This window comes from Drosophila persimilis, unplaced genomic scaffold, assembly GCF_003286085.1.
Source record: "Drosophila persimilis strain 14011-0111.01,24,50 unplaced genomic scaffold, DperRS2 tig00000191-arrow-pilon, whole genome shotgun sequence".
NCBI classification, from domain to species: domain Eukaryota; kingdom Metazoa; phylum Arthropoda; class Insecta; order Diptera; family Drosophilidae; genus Drosophila; species Drosophila persimilis.
In genome coordinates, this window is record NW_020825298.1 from 2,958,412 (window position 1) to 2,984,701 (window position 26,290).

A 26,290-nucleotide genomic window follows, 5' to 3' on the forward strand; every position below is an offset into this window, starting at 1 on the left:
CGGAGCGGAGTGGCACGACACTCGTTGAAATACGCACATCCAATGGCCATAAATAAATGCGAAATGCATTAAATGCCCCGGACACCAACAACAGAAACAACATGCAACAACAGTGACAAACGAACAACAACAACAACAACAACAACAACAACAACAATCGGCCACAACTTCGGGTCTCGATTTCCCCCCGTCTCGATTCTCTCACGTCTCAGTAATTAATTAAAGCATTAAGTGCTAATTTTACGACAACTCGATTTGTGCGTTGCGCTGTGCCCCTCTGCAATTCGCAATTTGCATGCTGCCACATCGCCATCGCCAGTGCCGCATCTCTCCGACATCTCGCCATCGGAATTTGGCAGACGTTGCAGCAAAAAAAAAAAAAGAAGAAGGAAGCAAATGTGTCGTCTGATAAGGATGGGGGCGTGACACGAAGCAGATTAATGGAGAGGGAGTCATGCGGGGAGAGAGAGAGTTGAGTGATGTTAATCGCTCATCGATTGATTCTATGTTGTCGATAAATATGTGCCTTTAGAAAGGAAACATTCCACGAAATCCATCCACATTTCAAAATAAACAGAAATCTATATTAAAATTTCCTATTTATAAAGAAAAGTCATACCAAAAAGTGTGAATCTTTTTATTAACGATGCAATATCTTCAAATATAATCGATAATTATCGATATTATAATTAGCCCAAGGGTATATTTCAAAGACTAAGCATCGATTAGTAGCGACAAATGTACAAATCAGTACAAAAAAGTATCTCTTACAAGTAGTTCCAACACTCTCTTCTTGCCATTAGATCTGGTTATTAATTAAGACCATCAAAACGATAAAAAATTCGATTCTATTCAGAAATTATGAGTTACTGTTTGACTGTAGAACAGCAGTCGTTAGTAGCTTTCCTTAACAAATTCTCTAAAACCTATCGATAATTCATCATTTCACCCATTAATCGATCTTTTATCAGAGTATATATCGAATATTTCGATTAAAATAACTTCGTTCCTTCAATAAGTGTACTCCCTTGAAAATCTCAACAGAGTCTCTTCATTCTTGCAACTCTGCACTCTACCATCTCTAGGTATCGTTGCACCTCGCGAGTTTTCCCCCTCCGCGGGCTGTGGCTGTGACTGTGTCGACTGTCAAACGTCAGTGTGGAGTCGGTTGTCAGCCAGACAGTCAGCAGATGAAGACGAAGCCGAAACTGAAACAAGTTGGCCGGCGATCTTGCCGAACCGAAAGCCTATATACGTGTAATAACAACAACCACAACTGTTCAACATTTCAACTGTCGCCAAGATTTTCATCAGAGTTTTTTTCGGTTTGCCCCTGCCATCTCCCTCTCTCCATCTCTCTCGCTCTCACTCGCTGACATACCGAATCGTTTGCAGTTTGCAGTTCATATTTTCCCTAGGCCTTTGTTTGCTTTGATGTTATTTTTAAAAGGGGGAAGAGAATGCTCATTTGTTGCCGCTGTCACAGCGAGAGACTCCCTTGTAATTAATCATATGCATTTGCTTTCATTAGCCAGTCAACAAAACGGAAAAGATACTCCGCGGAGTATCTAACAGATGGATGCCTTGATGGCAAATCGAAGGAACGAACGAGTCGAGTGCTGTGACAACAGAAAGTGGGTAATGGTCAGGGTTTCTTTGGTTAAAGATGGATGAGTGGCAAGAAAAAATGCTTGAAAGAAAGAACCATTCTACGACTTTGTGGGGAGATTATCCTATAGTGGACCTGCTAAGCTACAATGGGAGAGAGAGATCACCTAAAGTAGCTACAATTTGTTTAGATTTTTGTGGTTTTATCAACCAATAAGCAAAGATTCCAGCAGCTGCTCTCCAAAAACTCTGAAAATTCACCTCCTTCTCCACCACATCTCCCTCTCCCTCGCTGCATCTATCTATAGAGAATCGTTTTATTTTCGTGCCTTATTTAGAGGCAACAAATGCCAGCCAGCCAGACACTCTTAGTCATCGCAGCACACAATGGATTAAGGCAGAAAGAGAGGGGGGCGGAAATAATGAGCGGATATTTATCAGGCGGACAGTCAGCTTTATGAATTTTATAGACGGCCATTAAAGGATTAAAACCGCAGAGCTTTACTTGGCTAAAAGTTCTTCAATCTTTTCGATTGTCGATCGCCTGGCATTCAGGGGTGGGAAGGCAGATGAAGGTAACGATCTGAATCATTTGCTTGAATGATCACGGACTCTGGGACAAAGCCGCAACAACAATAAATCCTGCATTTTGCATATGCAATATTTGGTCTCGATTTTCCTTTTTTCCAGGTAGCTGCTGGACGGATGGAAAACCCATTAAATTTGTAGCACAATTGTTGGCAAAAATGTCTATAATTACGGGGAATGGCCATGGCAGAAGCCAGCAGGCAGGGGGGCAGAAGGAGGGTTGCACTCTCTTGCATTCTTGACTGCATTTCCGATTGTTCAGGATGTGTCGGAGAGAGTGTTGGTAGAATAATTGGTTACGGCTCCGTCCAGAGAAATCTGTAAAACAAATGAAATGAAATACATTCGATGTGGAATGAATGGGGTGGGGGGTTGCGGCACGTAGGGATTTGATTTCTCAGGTTTTTATCTACGCATTTCCATTCGATTCGATTCCATGCCATGACGTTGCTGCCTGTCTGTCAGTCGCATTTTACGAGCCGCATGGCCCTCTCTGGAGTGCGCTGTGGAGTGGTCTCTGGTGCGTGAGAGTTTTGCTCAATTAATGCTTGTAAATTTTGCTTAGAAATCACATAAATTCTCTTGTTGAGAATAAATTCTGTCTTGAATTATGAATTCAATAAATAATAGTTGGACACAGAAAACGGTTTGAGATATATGTTTTCCCAGAAGTAATTTGTTTGACAAATCAAAAACTGGAAAATTCTGAATGGAAATTTAAGATTTTTATGGAATTTTTAATTATTTAAATATTAAATTTTTGACCCTCTAAGACTATAAATCTTAAAATATTGGTAGAAAATAATTTAAATAATTTCAAATAATTATTTGAATATTAAGCGATTATATAAAGATACAAAATTCAATCCCTCAGCTACTTCTAAATCTTCACAGATCTTCCATCCCTTGACTGCTAAGCCCAACTGGGAGAGAGAGAGATGGAGAAAGAGTGCAAAAAGCGACGCTGGAACAAATATTTTCTTCCGATCGCAACAATTTTTGACATTCCAATAGATACGATTCTGTTTTTTCGTATCTTAAAAATATATCCGACAATCCCTCATCTGTGGCCCACATCCAAGAGATCTTTAGCTCCAGTTTTCCAGTTCTGTTCTTTAATTTCAATTTAACTCAATTGATGCCTTCATTTCCGAGATACTTCACCACTTCCTTATGCAAATGAATCTCAGCTTTTGTGCTGATTTGGCAGCAAAGATCATTAATATTAATTCGGGCAAATCTTGGCGACTATACTCGGATAATTAACAGCGAAACACCACTCCCAAAATACCCGAAACACGAAACACTCTCCTTCCCAGTGACATATCCAGTCGAATCCGCATCGGAATGACTTCAACTTAAGCCTGTTTGCGCAATATATGATGTTTGGCCCCTCGAAAGGAATGTTAATGCCACAGATACAACAAAACATATTTCGAGTCATTAGGCGAGGTGGCTGCCTCCTCCGCCATCCGCCATCCGCCCTCCTCCCGTCCATTGGCAAAACATGGCAGAAGGTGAACATCAATTTTGAAACACACGCACAGCACAGAACACTCTCCTCCTCGGAGGCAGTGAGGCATCCCAAATCGATGGGCACGCCCCCACATCAGCACAGAGCATAGCCATAACATATCCCAAGCAACCCATTGCTGATTTGTAGGTGTTGTCGTCTTCATCTGGGTCGTTTAGTTGGCCCTTTTGCCGACTTACGCTGTGGCCACACAATTATGCTCATCAACATCCGTCAGTCGGCAGTCGTGGCAGTCGTAGCAGTCGCAGCAGCAGTCTTCTTGCTCGTCGTCGCGTCGCGTCGGTGGAAAAGTGTTAAGTAATGAGTTAATCTGCAACAAGACTCGCATGATTAAGTGCTCTGGAGGCCCAGGAGGCCGCTGAGGTGGCTGTGGTGTGGCCCGATAGGTGGGATGGGGGGAGGTTGCTGAGTGGCTCTTTAAATAGATGCGTTCTGTCCAGGGGCAAAGTGTACGCTGTACAGTGGTTATGGAGATACAAAAATTATCAAGGAAGAACTAAAGCCATCGATAAGCTACCAACTTCCTGTGAAGACTGTGTTTATGGGTCTTTTATAACAGATTGTAAGACTGTCCTCATGGATATTCATTAATAATTCTATAGAAACTGAGTTCATAGACGGATTGAACGAAGTTACACCATGGTAATCATTTCCAATAGGGTTTTGGGCTATTTCTATAGTAAGGAATGATTTTAAACCATATCTTCTGATGTTTTTTGGACTCCCACAAAGAGAGATTCTAATTGAATAATATTTTCTAGTATCCTATCAACTTTACTTCTCAATAAAGGAGTAAATTATACAAAAATTTAAGCCAAATACTTGCATCACATATGTATATGTTCTAGTGATCGTATCCTATCGGTAGAAAGATGAACACTGGCCTAATGACAGACATTTAAGAACGGCAAGAATAGTTTAAGTGAATTCCAGAATCACAGAAATCTAAAGACTAGGAAGTTAATTCTGATAAATATATTATCTCTTACCTATTTTATGGGTAAAAATGGGGTACATATAAGAACATGGAGACGATAGAATAGAAGAGAATGTCTCTATATTTTATAAAAAAGATTTGGTTTCGTCGATATTTGACTCCAATCCAATCTGTAAGCGAGCAAGCGATTTTGAGTCATCGACGTGGTCTCGAAATTCGACTCATGTCGGCGCGAGGAAGCAAGCGAGTGAGCCTGGGGTTGACGCACAAGCGAAGCGAGTGAGAAGGGGTCTTGTCCTCTACTTAGAAATAATACTATAGAGATGTTTCCATATGTACATCGTTGCCTGGTAGAAATACAACTGCCTTTCTAGGCAATGCTGCTACTTTTTGGGCTTATAAGTCACAAATATATTCAGAGTCGCTTCTTTCTCTTCTTCGAAAGTCTCGAAAGCTAAAAAATGACTGTATTACCCTGCTCTTAATTACTAAATTTTGAACAAGAGACACGAGTATATTCCCATGATTGTGGGTACTTTTAACAGACTCATTTAGGCTTGAAATGTACTACTACTATAATTATTATTACTACCACTTTTAGGTGCTGTTTCCCCATTAAGCCTTATGGCTCCCCGCTTAAACGTTTCCACTCCACTGTGCGATGTGCTAACTGATAAATTATGATTGTTGTGTGCGTCGTTTTGCCTGAATGCCTGGGCTCCACATTTGTTGGCGGGGAGCTGCGCTTATTATTTATCGCGTAAATTGAGTTAATGTGCCCGAGATTAAGGACTAGCCGGCGCGATCCATTGGCCGGCCATTGATCATTCCGTTCTACCTCCAGACATGGCGGAGACGCTATCAGTACGGAACCACTGGCCCTTTCCCTTTCACTGTCTTATCAATATGATAAATTACGATATAGATACTATAATAGGAAGTGTGTGTGTGTGTGTGTGTGCGTCTATCTATGTAGGTGAGTGGTCAAAAGGGGGCAAACAACAGCACAACAGCAGAACAGCCCCACAGTAGCCCCATGGGCCATGGGCTGTGATTGACATAATTGGGCGCACACCATAAAACGGCGCGCACACAAACAAAGATATAGACAGCATGTCTGTACAGTGGAATACATAGTTTATGATCGCCACAGACAATGATCAATTACAATGGGCAATCTAAATCATAAATATTGTCAGTTTTGACGGCAGCAAAAAGCCAGAAATAAAACGGAAAAATAAAACCAGAAAAGAGAAAAATAAAACAAGTCAATGCGTTGATTTTTCTTTATGCCGAAACTCCAATTAAAATTGTGATTATGATGAAGCACAGAAATTAAGCAGAAGAAGCATACAAAATAATGAAAAATACCGAGAAAAAACAAACAACCACAAGTCGTAAATTTGGATACTCTTTTTTGGGTAAAAAGATTCATAAAATTCTGTTAAACTTTGAGGAATTATGAGATTTTTATTTATAGAAATTTGTTGAACAAAATTTACGGATAATTGTTTTGTGGGTTTTCTGTGTTATATCCAAGATATATGCAAGATATATTCCCCATTGGACGAATATTCTTAGTGTCCCAATTAGTCCAATTCATAGGAACGTTCACCTAGAACCGATAGCATATGAATACTATCTCTATATCCCAAATCCCAAGGCAAGCTCCTGCTCTAAACCCCCAGCACACTCGCTTCGAACGCTCTACGACCGGTACGAGCACGACGATGATCCACAAGTTTTAAAGAGAGATATGTACCCCTCCTCCCCAATCAAATCTCCCTTGAAAACCCTAAGACCCTATTGGAAAGTGTATCGGAAAAAGCATAAAAAAGTGTTGCAGTTCCCCAAACGATCCATACGTTCAAGTAGTTGGAGCATACAATTTTTTTTTTTTTGGTTTTGAAGAAGGTGAACACACAGCGAGCCATAAATTATAATTATCGACGAGATTAACTCTTTGCCGCGCCACTTAACTGCGATGACACACGCTCACCAGACGTCCCAAGAAACAGACAGAGAAAGAGATACAGTGAGAGAGGGAGAAAGAGTGCGAGAGATTGTGGAAGTTGCCAGCGAGTGAGAGCGAGAGAGAGAAAGATACCCAGAGAGGTGGATCTGTCGAGAAGTCGCCCCAGTCCAGCTCTGGTGAAAGAAAGCCACCGCAGATAAGCACCAAAGACGACACTAAATCGTATGCGATAGCAGCAGCAGGAAAGCTGGAGAATGTGAACAGGAAACGACTAAGAGATGACCTGTAAGAGCCCCACAACGAGGCAAAGAATACCCTATAAAGAGGATACTTAGGGGATATAATAAAATACTGTAAACTGCCTAAACTCCTCTAGATCTCATACCCTATCTTATTGGATGACGCTAAAAGTGGTCGTATCCCCCCTCCGAGATATACCCTTTCTCCTGATCATGACACATTCCCCGCCACAAGAGGCAAGTTACAAAAACGAAAGCAGAAATGCACTCGTAAAGGTTGAAGGGCCTCCAAAAGGAAGAACAACGAAACATTCTTTCTTTTTTGGCGATAACTTTGGCTTGGCGTCGGCATCTTCAATTGATATCTTCTCTGGACAAACAAAAAGCAAGAAGCTTGAAAATTTATGACCCCCCGTGGTTTTATCGACGCCTCTGCGACACAACCCTTCGGACGGTCCCCGGTATACGGTCCCTGGTGCGGCTTTGTCCCCTTGGACTGGGCCGGGGTCTGTCGATTGAAACTCGAATGAAAGATACGGGAAGGCAATGTTGTCGCGCAGCTAAACAAAAACTATATTAAAAGAGAGGAAGAGCCATGGAATTGTGTTCTTTTTTGTATCTTTTTGAAGTATGAATTTGCCATGCCCTGTCTATCCGTGACTCCCATGATGTGCGAGTATCGGAGAGGAGAGGATTCCCAGACTGGGAGAGAGACCCATTTCATTCAGTACGCACTTCATTCATGGCTGCGATTCGAGATGCCCTTCTACCCTCGTTTTTTGTCTCTTTAATATTTAATATTCTCTATCTGTATCTGTGTATCAGTGCATCTGTATCTCTCTGTCTATCCGTCTCGTTGCGTTGGTAATTTTCAATTTTTATAGTCGTCTTGGGTCGCCGACACTCTTGACCCGCCGCTGAGTTCCGCAGATAAGGATTTCCTCTCTCTGGGCGATCGCTGGCTGTCTCCCGATTTATGACACCACAAAAGTTAATGCTTAATTATGGCAAATTGCAAATCGAGGCACATTCATTCGGACCTCGGACCAGCAAATAGCAACAAAATAAACACGAATTTAATTTTGAGTGCATTTGCTGTCCAAGTTCCGTTTGCAATCCCCCAGTCCCCAGTCCCCAATCCCCGATCCCCGGCCAGAGCTGGAAATATTTTAATTAGCTCCGACGATCATAAAACTTCAGCGGGGAAACTGTGAACGTTTTACGATCTGCCAGAAGCAGCAGCTTTAGCACCGGCTTCCAGCTGTAGTGCGACGAGAGTAGTAGTCGGATGTCGAAAGAGTTTGCACAATGAAACGCCTTCGAATGAAAACACATTAAAATTTAATCATGCTCGGGAAGTGTTCGAACATGAACTCGATCGCGCTGCCACATAAAAAGGGATCACGGATCAGCGTTTTGGTCGTGAAATCACGGCGGGCGAGGGCCCACAAGCGGATTAGTCCACAAACTACTTTACTCTTTGGAAGTCTTTGGAAAACGTATCTGAAAGATGTGCAAGGCTGCAAGGAAGATTTAATTTAGTTAAGATCATAAAAAGAAACCTTTTTGATTTGGTTTTACCTCTGATCTTCTGTCGTATTTGGGAGCCTTCTTTTAAGTATGAATACCTATGATTGCACGAGTATCTTTGTAGTTCTTCAGAGTATCTTCTATCAACTTATAGTCTATTGATCATTAAACCTACAAATACGAGGGCTATTAACACTGCTTCTGCCAACAGGCATCTGGCAGTTGACTCCTGTCACAAAGGGAGCTCTGAAACCATCAATTTCCATGGTAAAAAAGTATTTTCTTGAACTTAGGTGTGCCCGCACAACCAAGAATGATGACGAAAGTCCTGGATGACCACCTGAGGTCTGTATATCCGATAAAATGGAAAAAGTCACAATATTTTGGGGCCCCATCGGAGATTGAAAGTGCGAGAGATTGTGGAAGCCATTGGCAACCACATGGCTCAGTGCTTTTAGGGGTCTAGAAGCTCCTCTAGAAGAGTTTTCCGAAATTATAGAAATGACACTTTCTGCGTTTTTTATTCCATTATTTTTTCTATAGAACAAAGCCACCAAACATGATATTTCCATCATCAATTTTCATTTTAAAGCATATTTTTTTTATATTCTTTAAAATTATATTCTATTTTATTTTTTATATTTTTATATAATTTTTTTAAGATTTTATTGTGAATAATAATGATTATTATTTTATTTTTTATTTTTCGACTTCAATATATATATGTATATATTTTTATTTTTAATTTCATTTCGTATAAATATCTTTGTTGTCCTTTGTCGGAGATCAAGCCCTAATGCACGTTCATTCATCTAAGAAAATCATTCATGCAACAAAACGTGGCTTCTGTCTGCCCCCAAAAGCCATTCATCCTTCAGTAGTGATTTCACTTAGGTTAACATGATTATAATCTGTTTGGGCCACCCGTTTTCGTTGTTGTTAGAAAAGTTTTCATAATCCCAACTTCCAGGAAGGCATAGGAGATCCATCGCCATCGCCAGCCCCAACCCCATCCCCATCATCATCATTATCATCAGCATCGCGATGAATCTGATCTGATCATCATTATTATGATTATCGATGCTTCCTGTGCCATTTTGTCCGGTGCCTGCGTTTTTGGGCTACTCAACGCGGATCAATCCGAGGGCCTCTACGTCTGCCCTTTCAAACGCTATTGTTTCCATGGCCGTGTGGCTGGCTTTGCTGTTTTTATAAATCCTCAAATTATCAGTTTATGGCTGCTTTTAGTTTTATGAACCGATCACGTACTAACCATTCCGTGGCGATCATTTCGCCTTCGCCTTCACCAGCGCCGCTGCCAGTCTATGTATTTCTCCCACTGAAACTCTCGTTTTTGTTCCTTTTTAGTGCCCGGTTTTTATAGGGTAGGTCAATGATATCTTGTACAATTTATGAGCTGGAGAAACGGCTTTGATAAGTAGATATTTGGGAGTTTCCTGGGATTGCTGGAAAGAATATTCTCTGAAGCAGCCAGTGCACTCTCAAATCCTTTCCTTCTATTTCATTGAGTTCTTGAGATATTTGAAGCCCTTCCCAGCACCAGGTATCCCCTAGTCGACCCTCTTTCGGCCTGACTCTCGCCCTCTTCCCCGGCTAATGATCCTATTTCTGCCGCTACCTCTTCGGGCCTGTGTCTGCCGATCTGCTGGATGCGTGCGAATCTTTTTCCAGCTTAGTGTTTCGTTCTCTCCCTCGCTCTGGTATCCACCGAACGAACGCGTTTCTTTCTTTCGTTTTTTTATTATTCTTTACGGTTGTGTCTTTCCGTCTCGCTTCATTTTCAGCGCATTTTTATCGACTGCACAACTAATTAAAACTGAAAAAAACGAGGTCCCGAGGGTCTGCGTGGCGCTTTTTGGTTTTTGAAAGAAATTTAACAAATTATTTAATGATAGATGGTTGTTAAATTGACTGGGCCCGTCTGCTGGGTCCCTGTATCTCGTTCGCAGACTGGCTGTGGGTCTTAACTATCGGTTATTTAGGGTATTAAGTGATTAGGGGACTCCTACAATCGTAGAGCTTAGCCAATCGACATGAGGATCAGAAATGGGGGAGGTTGATTGAAAATTAGCTATGACTAAAGTGGGATATAGTTTTGCTTCTTCTTTTTTTAGTTTTTTGATATGGGAAAGTTTGTTCAAGGGGAAGGGACATTTATATCTCAGGGTGGAACTATCTTCTGTAGGTTTAAGGAACTTTTCCTTAGTAGTGGAGCTTCCAGATGAAAGATACTTTCTGATAGATGACTCTTTCCGCCTTTCAGGCATCCCAGCAAGTGTTGTGGTGCCGAATATTCTTTCAAATCACCTATTCATTGATTGAATAAGCCCAGTGACACATTGGGTGTCCGCTGAAGAGAAATTCCCCTGTTTCTTTTAGTTTTCTTTATATTTTCACAGCTATTTTTACTCTTCCCTGGGCGGAAGCCAATACTGTAACAGTGCCTGTCCAAACAAGAGACATTCCGCTGAAAATAATCCCACAGATCATCTCTCGGAGGCACCCACCCCGTACATAACCTTTAGGAAAATACAGGAAGCCCGACAGTCAATGTATGACCTTACCGAAACCTTGGGTGTCCTCTCGCTCAGAAAAAGAGATTACCCCGTACTCGACAAACGACAATCTACGGCAGAGATCACAAGACAATACAATCCGCAATCCTCAATCCTCAATGCTCATATGGAAAAGGGCAAAGCCACATACTCGTAAAAAAAGCAAATGAAAATGAATAGAAATTTTTGAACAATTTCGTAATCCCGAGTGTCACACAATTGAAATATGTAATTAATTATGGCCATGCGAGGGGCCGAGGGGGGGTCGCCTGCTGTTTATTTTGTGCTACCAGAAACAACCGAATATTGCCCCGATAGAGATCTACAAAACTATTTGCCACACACTGTGGCAGCAGCAGCAGCAGGCGGCAGGGGGACCGCCAGCAGCTTCAAAGCTTCGCTTTTTGTTTGTATTTGTGTTTGTGTTTGCTTTGCTCATATTTCGGTTTTTAATGAATCCACTCTATGATTATCTCGATTACGAAACATTTCCCCCAAAAAAAAGCTCCATTCAAATGATATATACTGACGCCCACAACACAAAAAGCAGGCAGGCAGGCAGCCCCTCAATGCACGACTGAATGCATGGATGGAGTGTGGAGTGTCTCTCTCTCTATCTCTGTCTGTGTTTATCTCCTTCCCACTCATTGGCTTTGTTGGTGGTCGTCGGCAGCGGCGGCAGCGGCGGCGGCGGCGGCAACTACTGAAAATATTAATTAGAAGCCATAGTAAAAACAATAAAATGTTAATAAGCTTGGCTATCATCTGGAATCGAAATTCAAATTTCAAATGAAAGCAAATGCAAATTTAAAACAAAAACATTTGCAAAATAATTGGTCTCTAATTCCAAAGAATGGAAGGGAGTGGAGGAGTGTACACGTTTCAGAGGAATGAGGGCTAAATGGCAGTTGAAAATATGCCGAAAATATGTGGGTGTTTGCTGGCCATTGTTTGGGCGATTTCTACAGTTTGAAGTTTTCTCAGAGCTATCAATATTTCTGCTCCTCGGCTGAAGGGATTTGATAAGGGTTTGGCATTAGTTATATCAGAAATAATCTACTACGAAAAGCAGAAGATGGATTGAAACATAGTGCCACAATCTGTTGTAGATCTGCGACATATCACAGGGCCAGAGATGAGGTAGAGGAGTGTGCTTCTTTTGGCTAATGATTCTGTTGTATTTAGTCTTGTAAAAGATACAAAATCTACCGACTGTGGAGCAGTCTTTAACCGAAACTCAATGCATTTCCAGATGGCTTTTTCAGTAATTTATACACAATAATAATATTATATTATTTATTAGGAAAATCTCGATTCATGCGCTACCTGTAGAGGAATCCTTGAGGAGAATCTGCAAAAGGCTATAGACAGATATCATATAATTTTTAGGGACACAAGCACTTCCTTTTCTGACTAATATTTGGATAATCCATCCCTCCCTGATTGATTATTCCACATTGTGTTTGCATTCAAATTTGATTATTTAATTAACTTATGATTTATTTAAACAAAGTATTAAAATTCTCATACAATTGTTGATATTTTCGCATATTTTTTGCCATGGTTTTTGTGCTTTTTTTCCATAATTTATGACAGCATCAGACCGACAGACAGACAGCAGATTCATTGATTTTTATGTTTATTGTTCGAGTTAGTTAAACTTTTATTGACTTTTAATTTCATTTGTTGTATATACGTTTATGGTAATGGGATTACGTTTTTATGGCCGAATTTTGTGGCTTTACACCACCAAAGAGCCCGTGCATCTGTGCATATTTTTAGGTGACTGGCTTATGGAGAGGATTTGTGGAATGTAAATGGCAGTATGGGGCATAGAGAAGTGTGGATAGTTGCCAGAGGGGACATGAACCTCTGTAGGATACAATATTCAACATTCATTGACATCTTTCAAGGGGGGAGAGAGCTTCATAAATTATCAAAATAAAGGAAGATTTTTTAATTACAATCATTATTCAAAGGGGACTGATGTGATTCATCGTTCATCGAGAGGCACAGAGCCAGACTAGGCCTCAAACACTCCTGTCCATAAATTTCACACTCAACTCATTTCCTGCTCATTATCATATATTCCCCCCACTGGAGCCCCACTGAAGCCCCACTGCAGCAATTGTACAACAAACCTCAGCTTTGCTTACAGTCCCAATGCGTTCTGGGTTGGGTTAGGCGGCGGCGGCCGGGCGGTGTGAGGCATGCGGCATGCGGCAAGATGGGTCTGGGTTACCCACAGTCATGGCCTGTCCAAAAAACCCACTCAATTGGGGTTTGGCTCTTTCGAGTGGGCGTCCAACGTCTTCTCGGATACGAGTACACATGCGTGTTGTATCTCTCTCTCTCCCTTTTCTCCCGTTCTCCGTCTCTCTGGTGTGTCTGTCTGCCGGCAGAGATTTGTGGCCTGGGCGGGTCCCCAGGAGATGTTAGGGAAGGTAATCATGCTGTCACAGTCGCTAATTTCAATTATCTTGAGTGTGCACGTATACGTAATTTGTTTGCTTTTCATTTAAACACAAATAAATAATACACGAATAAAGAGTATCCTCCTCTCTTGCTTCCTGAATGAGTTAAACCATGTTTATTAAAGTGCATCATCCATAAGTTCCCTGTTCCCTCCCCCCTGCCCTGTCGCTTTTTGGGCTCCATTTTGACAATCAAAATGTCATTTCATTTGGCAGTGAAGCTCCGCAAATCCGCAATTGAGACGCAACTTACATGTCATTAACAAGGCTTAAGCCAAACGACATGACAGACAGACAGATACCGTCTGACTTTGGGCACAAACAGGGCAAAGGGCAACACAGCATTCCGCCTAGATAAGGTTGAACGTTGAACGTTGAACGGTGCAGCGTTGCCAAAGTTCAGACAGAGTTCAGAGAGCAGGAATCAAAGGCAAAGGGAAGTCTAAGGTGCTTAAATTTTGGCTTTGGTAATGCCTAATGGATTGCATCTACAGAAATTGAGTGAAGAGTATCCTGATGTCGAGCCACGTGTGCCGCTACTCATTGGTTCTGGTGGAAAAAATCACATATTTGCATTCAGGACTCCCGCATATCCTCATTTGTTGCTTAGAAAACGTAGTTTTCACACCTAAACACCTATTTTTCTATACCCTCCCACCGCGGCGTTGCCAAACTTCTCGCCCTTGAACGCATACCCTGCACAGATACCACACGTTTCACGTTGCAAGCAGAGCATCTCTTCTTCTGTAAATTGGCCAATTATCAGCATTTGAAAAATGGAGTTTACCTGCCACACAAATACTCTCTCGCCCTTCTACCTGGATTCTTCGTCTTTTCAAGAGTTTAGGATAAAAAGAGAGGGGGGACGCACTTTGACCTTTCGGGCAGAGACAATGCACATTGAATGTAGAAAAAGAGAACGAGAGAATGATAGGCCAACACCTGCCCCGTCCCCGTTCCCCTTCCCCGTCCCGAATGCACGCACAATTCTTGTCCATGGAATGGAAACACACCTCTATTTTACACTTCTCTCTGTGGATGTGGGACCCCGGCAAATCTATCTGTATCTTTTGATGACCGAACGGAGCATTAATGAACAGACTTCACACTCGGGGCCATAGATGAGTGGGAATCGAGGTGGAAAAACTACCTGAGCGAAAGAAAAAAAAAAGTTATATTGATTATGGAACACAAATGTTGGGAAATTAGGCAGCGATTTATACGAAAGCCTCTCCTCCTTCTCTCTCTCTCTGTCTCTGCCTCGGATATGCACTTTGATAAATTAATACAATACCGAGTATCGTATCGTATCGTTTGGTCATTCAATTGATTTTCGAAATTCATTAGCGCGCCGCCGCTAACGGACCAAAAGGCGTCTGCCAATAGCCTCTGATAGGGACAGTGTCCCTCTACTCGACTCGACTCCACCGCTTTGATTTCTATTCATTCTATTCCCATTCTTTGTGGACGGATGGATGGATTGTGAAATGCGTCGGAGTGTAGTGCTGTGCTGGTCCCGAACTTTGTCTGGCTTTATTGCAGTTTGGAAATAGATGAGCTAACAGCTGGAGAGTGAGTGGCGCACTCGTACAGATTAGATAGCAAATGGTCGCCCATTTGAGGCAGAGTCTGGTCTGGGCAGGGCCAGTGCGGAGTGTGGAGTGGGCAGAGGGGCACGGGAATATCCATAACAATGGTGCCAGGGGGCCAATCAAATGCAACAAGTATGGATTATCCAAAGCTGAAAATGTTCTGGCATTCCAATTGAGAGAACCATAACAGTGAAGGAGCACAAAGGTTGGCCATTTGTTGGCTTGACAACATCCAAAGAGTTGAAATCAAACAAAATACGAGACTACTCTTGGAAGGGAAGCAACGTATATTTTGAATGAGAATGACTGGCAGAACATTCCCATTCCTGTGATATTTGTCATCACTCATCCGACCTTCACTGAACCAAAAAGTAGCTTCTTTGTTTGCCAACATTTCAGTAAGTAGCCAGGGAAACACCTATTGTTTGAAGTCTGCTTGAAGTCTGGTCTAAGAAGAGGATTGGCTTACCCTACAAATACGCTACCTATTTCCTTACATTTTTGTATCCCTTTGCTGGATGTGGCATGTAGCAGATTAGCGTCGCAAAACTTCAAAACAATAATTAACGGATAGAAAAAACTCTACCATATATGTATCTAAGATCATGTGGAACCCTGGCATTTTGCAACATTTTATCATCTTTTGCTCAAAATTTCACTTGTATTTGTATCTAAAGCCTCTATCTGTATCTTTCTCTAGCTAAATCCCTTTTTAAATAAGATCGACCCTCTTCGTTTCATTTTCTGAGCACAGTCTTATAATTAATAATTCATTAATTATAGTTCAATTAATAAATAATTATTACTTCTATCCATTTTCACGCCTACACCGAAATATGGCAATATTTGTGCAACTTTAACACCACATCTCTTGTGCTGTTACCCTTTTAGGCCTTAACAATGCCATATTTGATCAACTTTCCAACCATAATCCCAAATAGCCAAAAAGAACATACTCTATAAGGCAGTAATCGTTTGAGAAAACACACAAAAAACCGAAGGGTAATCAATTCATTCACTAATTTGTTTGAAACTTGTAGATTCCATGGATCGTAGAAGCGTAGAAGCGGCGAAGTTCTTAAAGTCGTGGCGCCACGAAAAAATCAAAAATCTGCTAGATTTTGAAGCTAAAGAAAAGATTTTCCCCGCTCTAAATCTGCCTAAAAAATTAATTTTTAATTACGATTTTTCAAACAAAATTATATATGGTTAAAACAAATATTTTTTACTAACGAAAAATTTGAAAAAATACATATTGCCGTTTTCCATGGCTATAGGTAAGGCCATAGGTTGATCTCCATCAAATGTTCCTCAGAAATAACTATACCACAAAATTCGCCTATAATCTAACAATTTTTATTCCACATATTTTATGTTTAATCCCCTATTTAGTCCACAATGAACACACTCTATAAAACAATATACCAAGCCACTAAGTAAAAACCCCCCTCATCAGTTCTTTCTTATCAACAGATGCCTCATCATTCAGTTCCATTCCGTTCCATCGAATGTTGCTCAGCCTCACACACACAGCTGTGTATGCTAGAGCCTCTACCGTAATATACGATCCGAACCGAAGTGAACGACTGGTAAATGGAACAAAACAAACCCCACCGAGCGGAGCGGCTGGCAAGTAAACAAAAGGTCAATACAATCCAAATGGAGTCCACAGCATGCAACAAGCTCTACTGGTTGCCGCAGAACGAGTCGCTGCAGACCCGAGCGCAAGCCGAAGCGGCCCGATAGGCCTTCGGCAGATCCGTCTGTGAAACGAACGCGGAACTCCGGGCCGGGACTGGGCCGTGCCAGTTGAATTTTTGTGTTGGAAGAGCTCGGTACTGCCGTTCGTGTCGGACGCGTGTTAAGGTCTCGTCGCGGTTGTCGTAGTCGTCAGTGTCGTTCCGGTTAGACGGCGAAAAGCAGGAGCCCCGCCATGGATTAACATTCGAGACGATTCAAACAAAAATTGTGTGCCAAAACAAAGAAAGAAAGAAATTTTGAAAACAAAAAATGAGTGCAGTTCTATTTTGAATGGATGGATAGTGCCGGTTGTTGAGAGGAGAGTGTGTCTGTGCCAAGAAAGATTTCGGGCAATTAAAGAGCGCGTAGAATAAAACTTTGACAAGATGCATTTGCGGGCCATGCGTGGTGGCATGCCACAGTTGCAGTTGCAGTTGCAGTTGCTGCCTCAGCATTTATCCGAGGAAAGTGAAATTAAAAATAACGCCGTCACCGGCAGCGTCAGCGGCAGCGTCAGCGAGATCAAACGCCGACGACATAGAAACAATCAAAATGTCGACGCAACGTCGCCCAGGCTAAAAATAATCAGAGCCAGAGTCGGCCAGAAGATGGCATCACTGCCCCTGCCCCTGGCGGTGTTCCCCATGCTACTGATACTCTCTGGATTAAATGGATTAACACAAGTTGCCGCTCTCAAGGGTAAGTGTCAACAGATGTGGCATATATACATATATACTTGCAACAGTTGCAAACATCCCAGCACCATTTGAAGGGCAAAAACTATGACAAACTATTTCCTCCTTCTCCTAAATGCAAATCCTTTTGTGACTTCTATATCTTCTATCCCATGACTGCGTCGCCTTTCCTTTCCCCATTTATTTATTAGCGTCATTTGTTTCCATTTACGTGTTTCATCTTTTTCGTTTTGTCTATTTTTGGTTGCAACAAGCGACAACCGACAACCGACAAGAGAGTGAAATTAAGGCACTGCGGTTTATTTATGCCTGTGCAACGCAAAGCAACGTTCGCTAATGGATTTTAAGGCCGATTTTATAGACGGAACGCGACATCGACTCTGCCTCATAGACCCATTATTCATGCGACTCTGCCTCTCTTTCTCATTAGAGAGCTGCGCGATGCACTCCCCCTCCACATCTCTCGTGGGAGGCAGAAAGATCGGTTCATTGGTGGATAGAGTGTGGCATTAGTAGAGATTTCTTTTTGGTTTCAAAGGTTGGGCGTAGGATCTGTTTATTTGGGAATATTTTTGGTATAGGGCGCAATTAGGGAGCTCTAAAGGTTTCGACGGGATTTGGAGTAGATTGAGAACTTCTTTGGGGAGTTATGTTACAAATTTCCAAAGAAAATTCAACTTCTGGAAGAAGTCTAGGGAATAATCCATGAAATAGAAGCATTGTAGAATCTATATTGCACCAAAGATCATTAGATCCCCGACTAGGATGATAGTTTCTATGGGATTCTCGCTTCTTACAAAGTTTTAATTAATTTTCCGATTACAATTATGAAAGAACCCTTTTGTTGTGTTGTTATTAGAAAATTTACATCAGTTTTGATAACCTTTTCAAGACCTTCAGTCTATCTATCCTTCTTCTATCAACCTTGCTTTATGCCTAATGTCTAACCCCCCCTGAACCCACTTAGGGACATCGTTTTGTGGAAACTAAACACAGATTTTCCACAGAAAACACAGATCGAGTTACACACAGAAAAAAACCATGTAGATGAGGGTAAAAAGCCGAGCAGCTCCTTGGGGAGGGAGAGCCAGAGAGGATCACAAAAGATCACTCAACCAAAACAGAAAAGACAGAAATGTTGTCTAGATAAATGAGAAATGAGTTTGCAGTTCGGTCTATCCACAAAACTAATCAATGTATTGTATGTAGTAAATAGTTTTCCCCAAGGAACCTGATTACGAGTGGAGATTTTCTTTCTTTTGGGCTAATGAATCTTGCGGCTTTTGCGGTCTGGCTGGGGATGGGGATGCCGCAATGCAATGAAAGAAAACTAAAGCAAAATGTATTTGGAGTTTTGGGGTTGAGGCTGAGGTTGATTGGACATTTCATGGCTCGACAAAGTACCAGATAAAACATATATCTAAATGAGCTTAAGACTGCACAACCGTGGCAGCCCTGGCCGCCGTGGCAGCACCGTGCACACCCCTTCTTTGGAGAGAGAGAATGTTGTAATCTAATGCTTATTAAACGCTTTTTAATGCCAACCATCGCCCAATGATATCTAAAGTTTTGGACACACGCAATTCGGATGCGCTGTGCGCCACGTGAAAACATTTAGCACGCAACAGCCTCAGATGTATCTCTGTATCTCTGGGGCAGCTCCTCTCGTGTGATGTGGCAAGTGTTGCACGCGACGATGACGACGACGACGACGACGCTCGTTTGATATAATAAATTGTATAAAATTATCTTCTCGCGGCACACGACAGGCTCTCGGCCATACCGTACCAATTTTTTTCTGCCAGGGTGTGTGACCAGTCTTATTTTTCGGGTGGTGCTGATGCTGGTGGTGGGTCAATCCCTGGCTGCTTGAGAATCTTTCGGGGTCATAAAAATTATCGCCCTCTAACATGCTGCGCGGGCGAGGGGGTTGACAAACGGTTTAATTTGCAGCAAAAATCTCCTGCTAATGCCACTCTGGGGAACGTTTTTCCACTGGCTTCTAACCGGATCCCCAAGTGCACCATGCTGCAGCTTTTTTATGTCTATCTCCAGGGGGTGGTGGCACACACACACACACTCTTTTCTCCCAGTTTTTAGGTTCAGATTTCGCCTTTTGTCTTGGCTTCTAGTTTGTTCTTTTCCACTTTTTTTTTTCGGTTGTGCCTCAAGCCTCAAAGTCTTGTGCAATTTTCAGGTCTCGAATCTGAAACTCATGTGCATTATGCGAAAATTGGGCTAAGTAGCGGGCCTCTCGCTCTCCGTATCTCTGGCTTACTTTCCGCTCCTTTCAGTTCCTTTCAAATGGAGTCAAGTGCCGGTCCGTAGCATGTTATTTGTTCAATCACATGATTGCCCTACCGATTTCCAGGGCATCACCCAATGAGCTGCTATCCCGTTCCCAGCTGCAGGCCACACAATGAACGGAGCGGAACCAGAGTGTTTCTATCGATATTCGCTATTCGGCACAGAGTTTGGGGCCAAAATGTGATTGAAACTTGGGCCCGATGCTGATGTTGGGGCGGCACCTAAAGATATATCTATTGTATGTGTCTTAGATGACCTTTGGACTGTAGATTATTATGGGGTGTACTGTATATTTGTTGGGAATTCCTGGGTACGTATTCTTCTACGAATTTTGGCTATTTTTGGAAGGGATTTTGTTTGGTTTGGAGACATTTTCGACCTTTTTTATATAATCTTTGGTATTTAGGCATTTATTTCTGTATCGATAGAAGGTAGAAGGTTTGAATTGTTATAATTTGGAAGACTTTTGGTTGGTTTTTTGTACAGAATGAAGGATGCTACGGTCTTTGCTGTAGATAGGCATTAAAAATATCCAATAAAATTTAAAGAATATTAGGGAAATCTTTTCGAAAATAAGTATTAACTCTTTAGATCAGGAATACTATATATTCCCAGACACTTCGACATCTTTTGGCTCCCCATCAAAGCCTTTCCTTTTGGGACTTTTTTGTGTGTTCTTTCTAATTGCACTTGGGCCTTCGTTCTCCTCTGGTTGTGGGGCCATTCGATCTTGACCAGGCTATTTGCCAACTAAACAATAATTAATTATTTAAAACAACAAGCAAGACGGGGCAAGAACAGAACGGGGCAAGAGCTCTTCGGGCGGCAACAGCAACAAGTCTGAAGAGGCTGAAAAGTCTGAAAGGCTGAAAAGGCGAGGAGTTCGGACATGGTCCGAGCCAAGTTTTGCCTACGCAAAGATTTTCTTGTTGTTATTTTTTGCTTCCTGGGAGCCAGCCCCGCTTGACAGCCCCGTTTCAAATGTATCTGTGTGTGTGTGTGTTGGTGGGCTGTGTATCTGCATCTGTGAGAGTGTTTGTGGCTGTATAGCCGTGGGTTTTATGTACATTTTGCTGCCTTTTGGTTTGTGATATTAAAAATAAAGGAAAATTAAGCCTGGCAGCCGCGTAAAATGCAAACTTGCATCCGAAATGTTGCAGTTGTTGCAGTTGGCGTTTAAAGCCGTTACTGTTGTTACTATTGCTGTTGTTGTTGTTGTTGTTGCAACATTTTTGCATGCAATCCAAAGCAATGCAATGCCTGCAAAATGGTTATTTCTCTTTGGCTTTTTTTTTTTGAGAAGGCGTTACTGGATTTTTTCGGTAAAGTCTTTTTGTTTCTTTTCGTGCTGCCTCCTAGCTGGAAGCAAATCTGTGCTTTGGTGAGAAAAAGGTCTGCAAATTGCATTGGAAATGCTATGTGTGAAGCAGTAGGATAACTGGAGAGCACTGGCGCAGCGAAGCGGCCGGGAGAAAGGGGCCAGGGGCCAGCGAAAGGGGAGGAGTGGACCAGAGGGAGGATATGCAATTCTGGAGAGGTCAATCAACATGAAATTTGATTCACAAGTTATGGGAAAGGCAGCCCGGCAGGAAAATGGCGTGAAAAACGATTGGAAGTTTTTGGAAATGGCATAAGAGCCAATGATTTTAAGGGAAAGAGAATGAAAATTTACATATTTCATAGAAGTGGAAGATATATAATAATTATCAGCAAAGTGGACAAGTTTTTCCTTTGTTTTTGGGCTTTACTTTGATGTTGAAGATGAAGAATAGACAGATGGATGGAACGATGGATAGATAAATAGATAGATAGATGGATAATAGATAGATAGATGGATTAAAAGATAGATAAATTCTTGTAAAAATCTCATTTCACGCTGTTTCCGTTTCGTTTCCTCGTCTCGCCTTCGAGTACGAGCCAAATATTGAATATTCCGTTCATCCGAAAGCTCTGATTGGTGCTTTGGACAAGGAATGTTCCCCTTGTCATGAGCTCATGTGCAAATGGAATTCAGACACCATCAGAACCATGGAAATGCTTGCTTTTTTCTTTAAGACCAACATTTTAGTTATTTTTTGTAATAAATGTACCCACATTCTTGCCTTTCCTAATATTTTATGCAAATACCTCCCGCCGACTTTCCTTCCTGCTCCTGCAGGAGTTCTTGCCCCAAAGAAATGCTGAAAATGAGTTAGCTAGAAGATCAACAAGTTATGCTGGCTAATATGTATTTAATTACACAAATCTGAAATTTCCGGCTGCCCCGAAAAGAGGTTTGTCTTTGTCGTTTATCCTTAAGCCAAAAGTCCCCAGAGTCGAGATGGAGAGCTGGATATGGAGCCAAAGCCAGAGACAGAGACAGAGACCCGGAGACAGAGCCAGAGATTTGCATATTTGCACTTGATGAAGTTAAGGCTTTTGCAGTGGCTCTGTGTGGCAGACATAGCCGCCAGCAGTCGCCGTTTGGCTGAGGTCTCTGATTTTCCACACAGTGCGCTCTGCGCTGTGCGCTGCCTACGCGCGCGGCAAGAAAATTATGAAAAATTTTCAAAGAATTGCCTTGAGTCATCGTCGTTTGCAGTCGGTTGCAGTTGCAACAAACGTTGGCGTTTGCTCGAAGAGAGAGAGAGAGAGAGAAAAACTTTATAATTTGTTAACAAGAGTGGAAGTGGAAGGCAGTGGAGATCGGCGCCACTGGGTCCCTGCTTACGTTTTGGGGCTGTTCGTCTGGCCAATTATGACAAGTTGACAAACGGCTTAATCTGAATCGGTGGAGGGGAGAGGGGCGCTGGACTCGCTGTGGGATCCTCGAATCACAGATTGTGATTGTCGAAGTGGATGTGGATGCGGAGGAAGATGGAGCCCCATCCCGGCATTTAAATCAATAAAGCAAAGAGTCCGAGAGTCCGACGATCGCCGTCGGACGTTTATCGCATTGGGGATATCTAATATCGGAGTGGCGACTGGGGGGCGGGGGGGAAGGGGGTCCGTGGCATGTCCCAGCGTGCCCCGCAAGAGAGTGCGACACATGCAAATTGGCCAATGTTGCTAAACAAGTTCTCTCGGGTCCCTCCTCTGCGGCTCTTGTACTCACCTGCGTACGACGACGACAACGACAACGAACATGCAAAAATTGGATTGCGGACTCTGCGTGCAAATAAGGCAACAGCCACGAAGGCGAATGAAGAGTGGGTTTCGAGTCGAACATTGGGATACCCTAGCAGATGCCCTATCGAATGGATATACGTCTGACGGAGAAACAGAGAAGCAAGCTGTGGGTCTATCCCTAGTCTGGAATACCCTCTAGGAAGGGTATCGCTTAAGAACAACAACAAGTTGTTTTGCTATAAAAAGGCGCTGCCGTTGCCAGACAATCAGCCATAAATCTAAATGACTGTCAACCCAGGCGAAACCTACAATGGGTTTCTTGTTCTTGCAACATGTTGCCAACTGCCACAGCCGGAGCCAGAGCCAGAGCCTCCTTTGGGGAGTGTGCGGCTCGGTTTCCAGACTCATTTGCTGCCATTGGCGGCCGCCTGATAAGACACTAAAATATGCTAAAAAGCTAAAATAAACTTGATATTGATATGGCAGTGGCATGGCCAGTGCCATAAACCAAAAAGCATTTAGTTAGGGTATACGAAACGCATTAGGAATACCATTTGGGCAAGGAATCGATGGGGGAAGGAGGGCAGAGAGTGTTCCTCCTATATATCTCGAAAACTTCTATTAAATATTCTACAAATTAAACCATTTCTCCTCCTTTCAAAGCCCCCATAAACTGGTCAAACAAATGACGCATAAATTCAGTTCAGGTTACCAAAACCCCGATACTGGAGTTAACCAGGCTTTAATTCAGGTATTGGCCTATCGAATTAATTCTCATAATTTCTTCTCAACCCCAAAGACTGAGAGTGGGCCGTACGGCCCACGTTTTTCTGTCCAAGCGAAGAAGATTTGGTGGTAGCCTTTGCCATTCAACGAGTTTGTCATAAAATTAATTTGGTTTTTAGTTGGTGATGAGAATGAGGCTGTGGATGGCTAAGAACCGAATACCAACCTGCTTCGCTGCCTCTGTCTTAAGCTTTTTACTGGTTTTTCCCCCGGACTTAATTTATTGCAGTTTTGCGACGACGGCAAATGGGGAAATGCGATATGCCAATCACTTCGAGAGTGCGGCGACACTTTCCCAAGACCACGGGACAGACAGACACAGACTCTGCCTGTCTTTGTGCCTCCACTTGGGGCATGTATTTAAGATAAGGCCTCACTTGTGCAGCCGCCTGATGCGTTTCTTCTTTTGGATTTTTTAGCATTTTATTTACATGCTGAAGAGGCCTCCAACTGGCATTTCTCTCTCTCCTAAAGACCGTTTCGAATTACACAGCACCGACATTTGTTTAGAATTTGTAAACATTGCAATCATCATACCATCGTGGCATAGAATAAACCAAAGACCATGTAGAACTGGGTTAAATGGGTGTGTTTGGTGTATTTGGTGTGTTCGGTGTGTTCGGGCCTTCGGTTCAGAGTAAATATTTACTCTGTGACGCACCTTTGTGGGAAATATTCGTAGCACTTCCTTTGGTCTGAAATTTCTGGGAAATATTGGCCGATGAATGTTGGAAAACTGTCAAGTCTTTGATTGATTTACACTGAATTTATCTACACAATTTTATGGTTAATTATTCAGGCAAGACCCGAGATCAGACCGGATCAGGGAGAGAGAGAGGCTTCCACTCGAAATGGCGCAAAAATTAATTAAAATTGCAGTGGCAATTAATCAAAAAAAAAAAAGAGGAAGGACCAGTCGAGAATTTGCATAGCGAGAGAGACGATCGATGCCCCACGATCGGAGGGGCAAGTGATCGTCCGACAGCTGAGTGATCTTTCTTTATCTGAGATTGATGCGCATCGCGTGCAAACCAGAAACATTCTCCAGAGGCAAAGGGGGCTGCGGATCCACCAGAGGGATCTCTGGGCGCTGGCCGCAGCATGATCATTAATAAACCGCTGTGAGCTGTCAATAGGCATCAACGTTCTGCGGATCTCGGATCCGTGTGCGATCAGTGATCAGCGATCAGCGGATCCAGGCGCACAAGACACAGATCTCCCTCTCTCTCTCCCTCTCTCTCTGTCTCTCTGTGGAGTAGGACTGGAAATCAACGCGAGGATCAGTGGATTGACTGACATTGTTTGCCACTTGAGTTGGCTGTGATTCGGATTCTGTGACAATTGCCAATTGCTGCCTCGGCGAGTGATAACTTTATTTACAACAGCGAAAACAGATATGATGGAGCAGATCCAGCAGGTTTTTGTGAGGATGATAGGGAAGATCAAAGAGTTCCACTGTATATTGCAAAGCAGTTGATAGAGGATCTCGATTAACGTCACTCCAAAGGAGAAGACGGAGACCCATCCTGGTTTATGAGGAGATGGAGAAGATTAATGAGCTTCAAATGGGAGAGGTCTGGTTTTTATACTGGTATTATTTCTGGTATACTCTAGATTTTTGTATATATTTTTTCTAGTATTTTAATAGTTTTTATCCTAGTATTTTCTAGTTTTTTTTATAAGATTCTTTCTATTATTGACGCCAGTATTTTCTAGTATTTTTATAATATTTTCCTGGCAATATTTCTAGTATGTTCTGGTATTTTTATACTATTTTCCTGCAATTATTTGTACCAATCTTTTTGTATTATTTCTAGTATTTTCTAATACTTTCCTCATCTATTTTTTACCATTTTTTTGGTAATATATAACTTATTACTATAAAAAAACCCATATAAGGACAGCACCTGATTTGCCTAACATTCAAGAAGCTCCCATCTTCTATGGAAATCATTGCGGGAGCCTGGTTCTGGTTCCGGAGCCAGGACTGGGGGTATAAACATGATTGCAGCCCTTTTTTTGGTTTTTGTTCTTGTAAACATTCTCAGGATCGTGAAGTCATAATAATTGCCCCCCGACTGCAGACACCCAAACATGTCGTTGTCTTATAAACAAAAATTCAATAATGCATAAATACTACAACAAAAAAGCGGTGAAGAAGTGAAGCAAAAACAAAGAACAGGCCATCGAAAGGTAGGAGGGAGGCAGGAGCAGAGGCAGAGCGCGAGTGCGAGTGCGAGAGGACGCCTTTGGGGTTGCCTTCTGCAACATAAAATAATGATGATGAAAATGTTGCACATGCCGGGTAGCGAGCGGGTAGCGACCAAGGAGGCATGCGGCATGAGGCAGCGGCTGACAATGATGAGGCATGATGACAGACCAACAAATCGAAGGGATCCCAAGTCCAGGGCCGGGCCTGCTGCCTGCTGCAGGCTCAAAGTTGCCACCGTTGTTGGTGGCTGCCTGCCTGGGCTTGGGCTGGGGCTGGGGCTGGGGCTGGGGTTGGGTTGGTTCGACAGCAATCGTCATCGTTACCACAACACTGAACAGAGGAGACACGGAATGGAACACAGTGGAACGCATTGTAAAACATCCGCACAA

The 26,290-nt window shown here is 42.5% G+C and overlaps 1 protein-coding gene and 1 long non-coding RNA gene across 2 annotated transcripts in view; one reads left to right on the forward strand and one right to left on the reverse strand.

Annotated features, from left to right (window-relative positions):
• The window catches only part of LOC113565795, a 106,496-nt gene that overhangs the window by 43,095 nt on the left and 37,111 nt on the right, over positions 1-26,290 (reverse strand). The gene's annotated exons all lie outside the window — the stretch shown is intronic.
• LOC6595687 (protein sax-3) overlaps positions 16,932-26,290 on the forward strand; it is a 44,955-nt gene continuing 35,596 nt past the window's right edge. Inside the window, exon 1 of the mRNA XM_026988963.1 lies at positions 16,932-17,492. Coding sequence (XP_026844764.1) covers positions 17,180-17,492 — 313 coding nt within the window. The 5' untranslated portion in view covers positions 16,932-17,179. The remainder of the gene's footprint in view (positions 17,493-26,290) is intronic.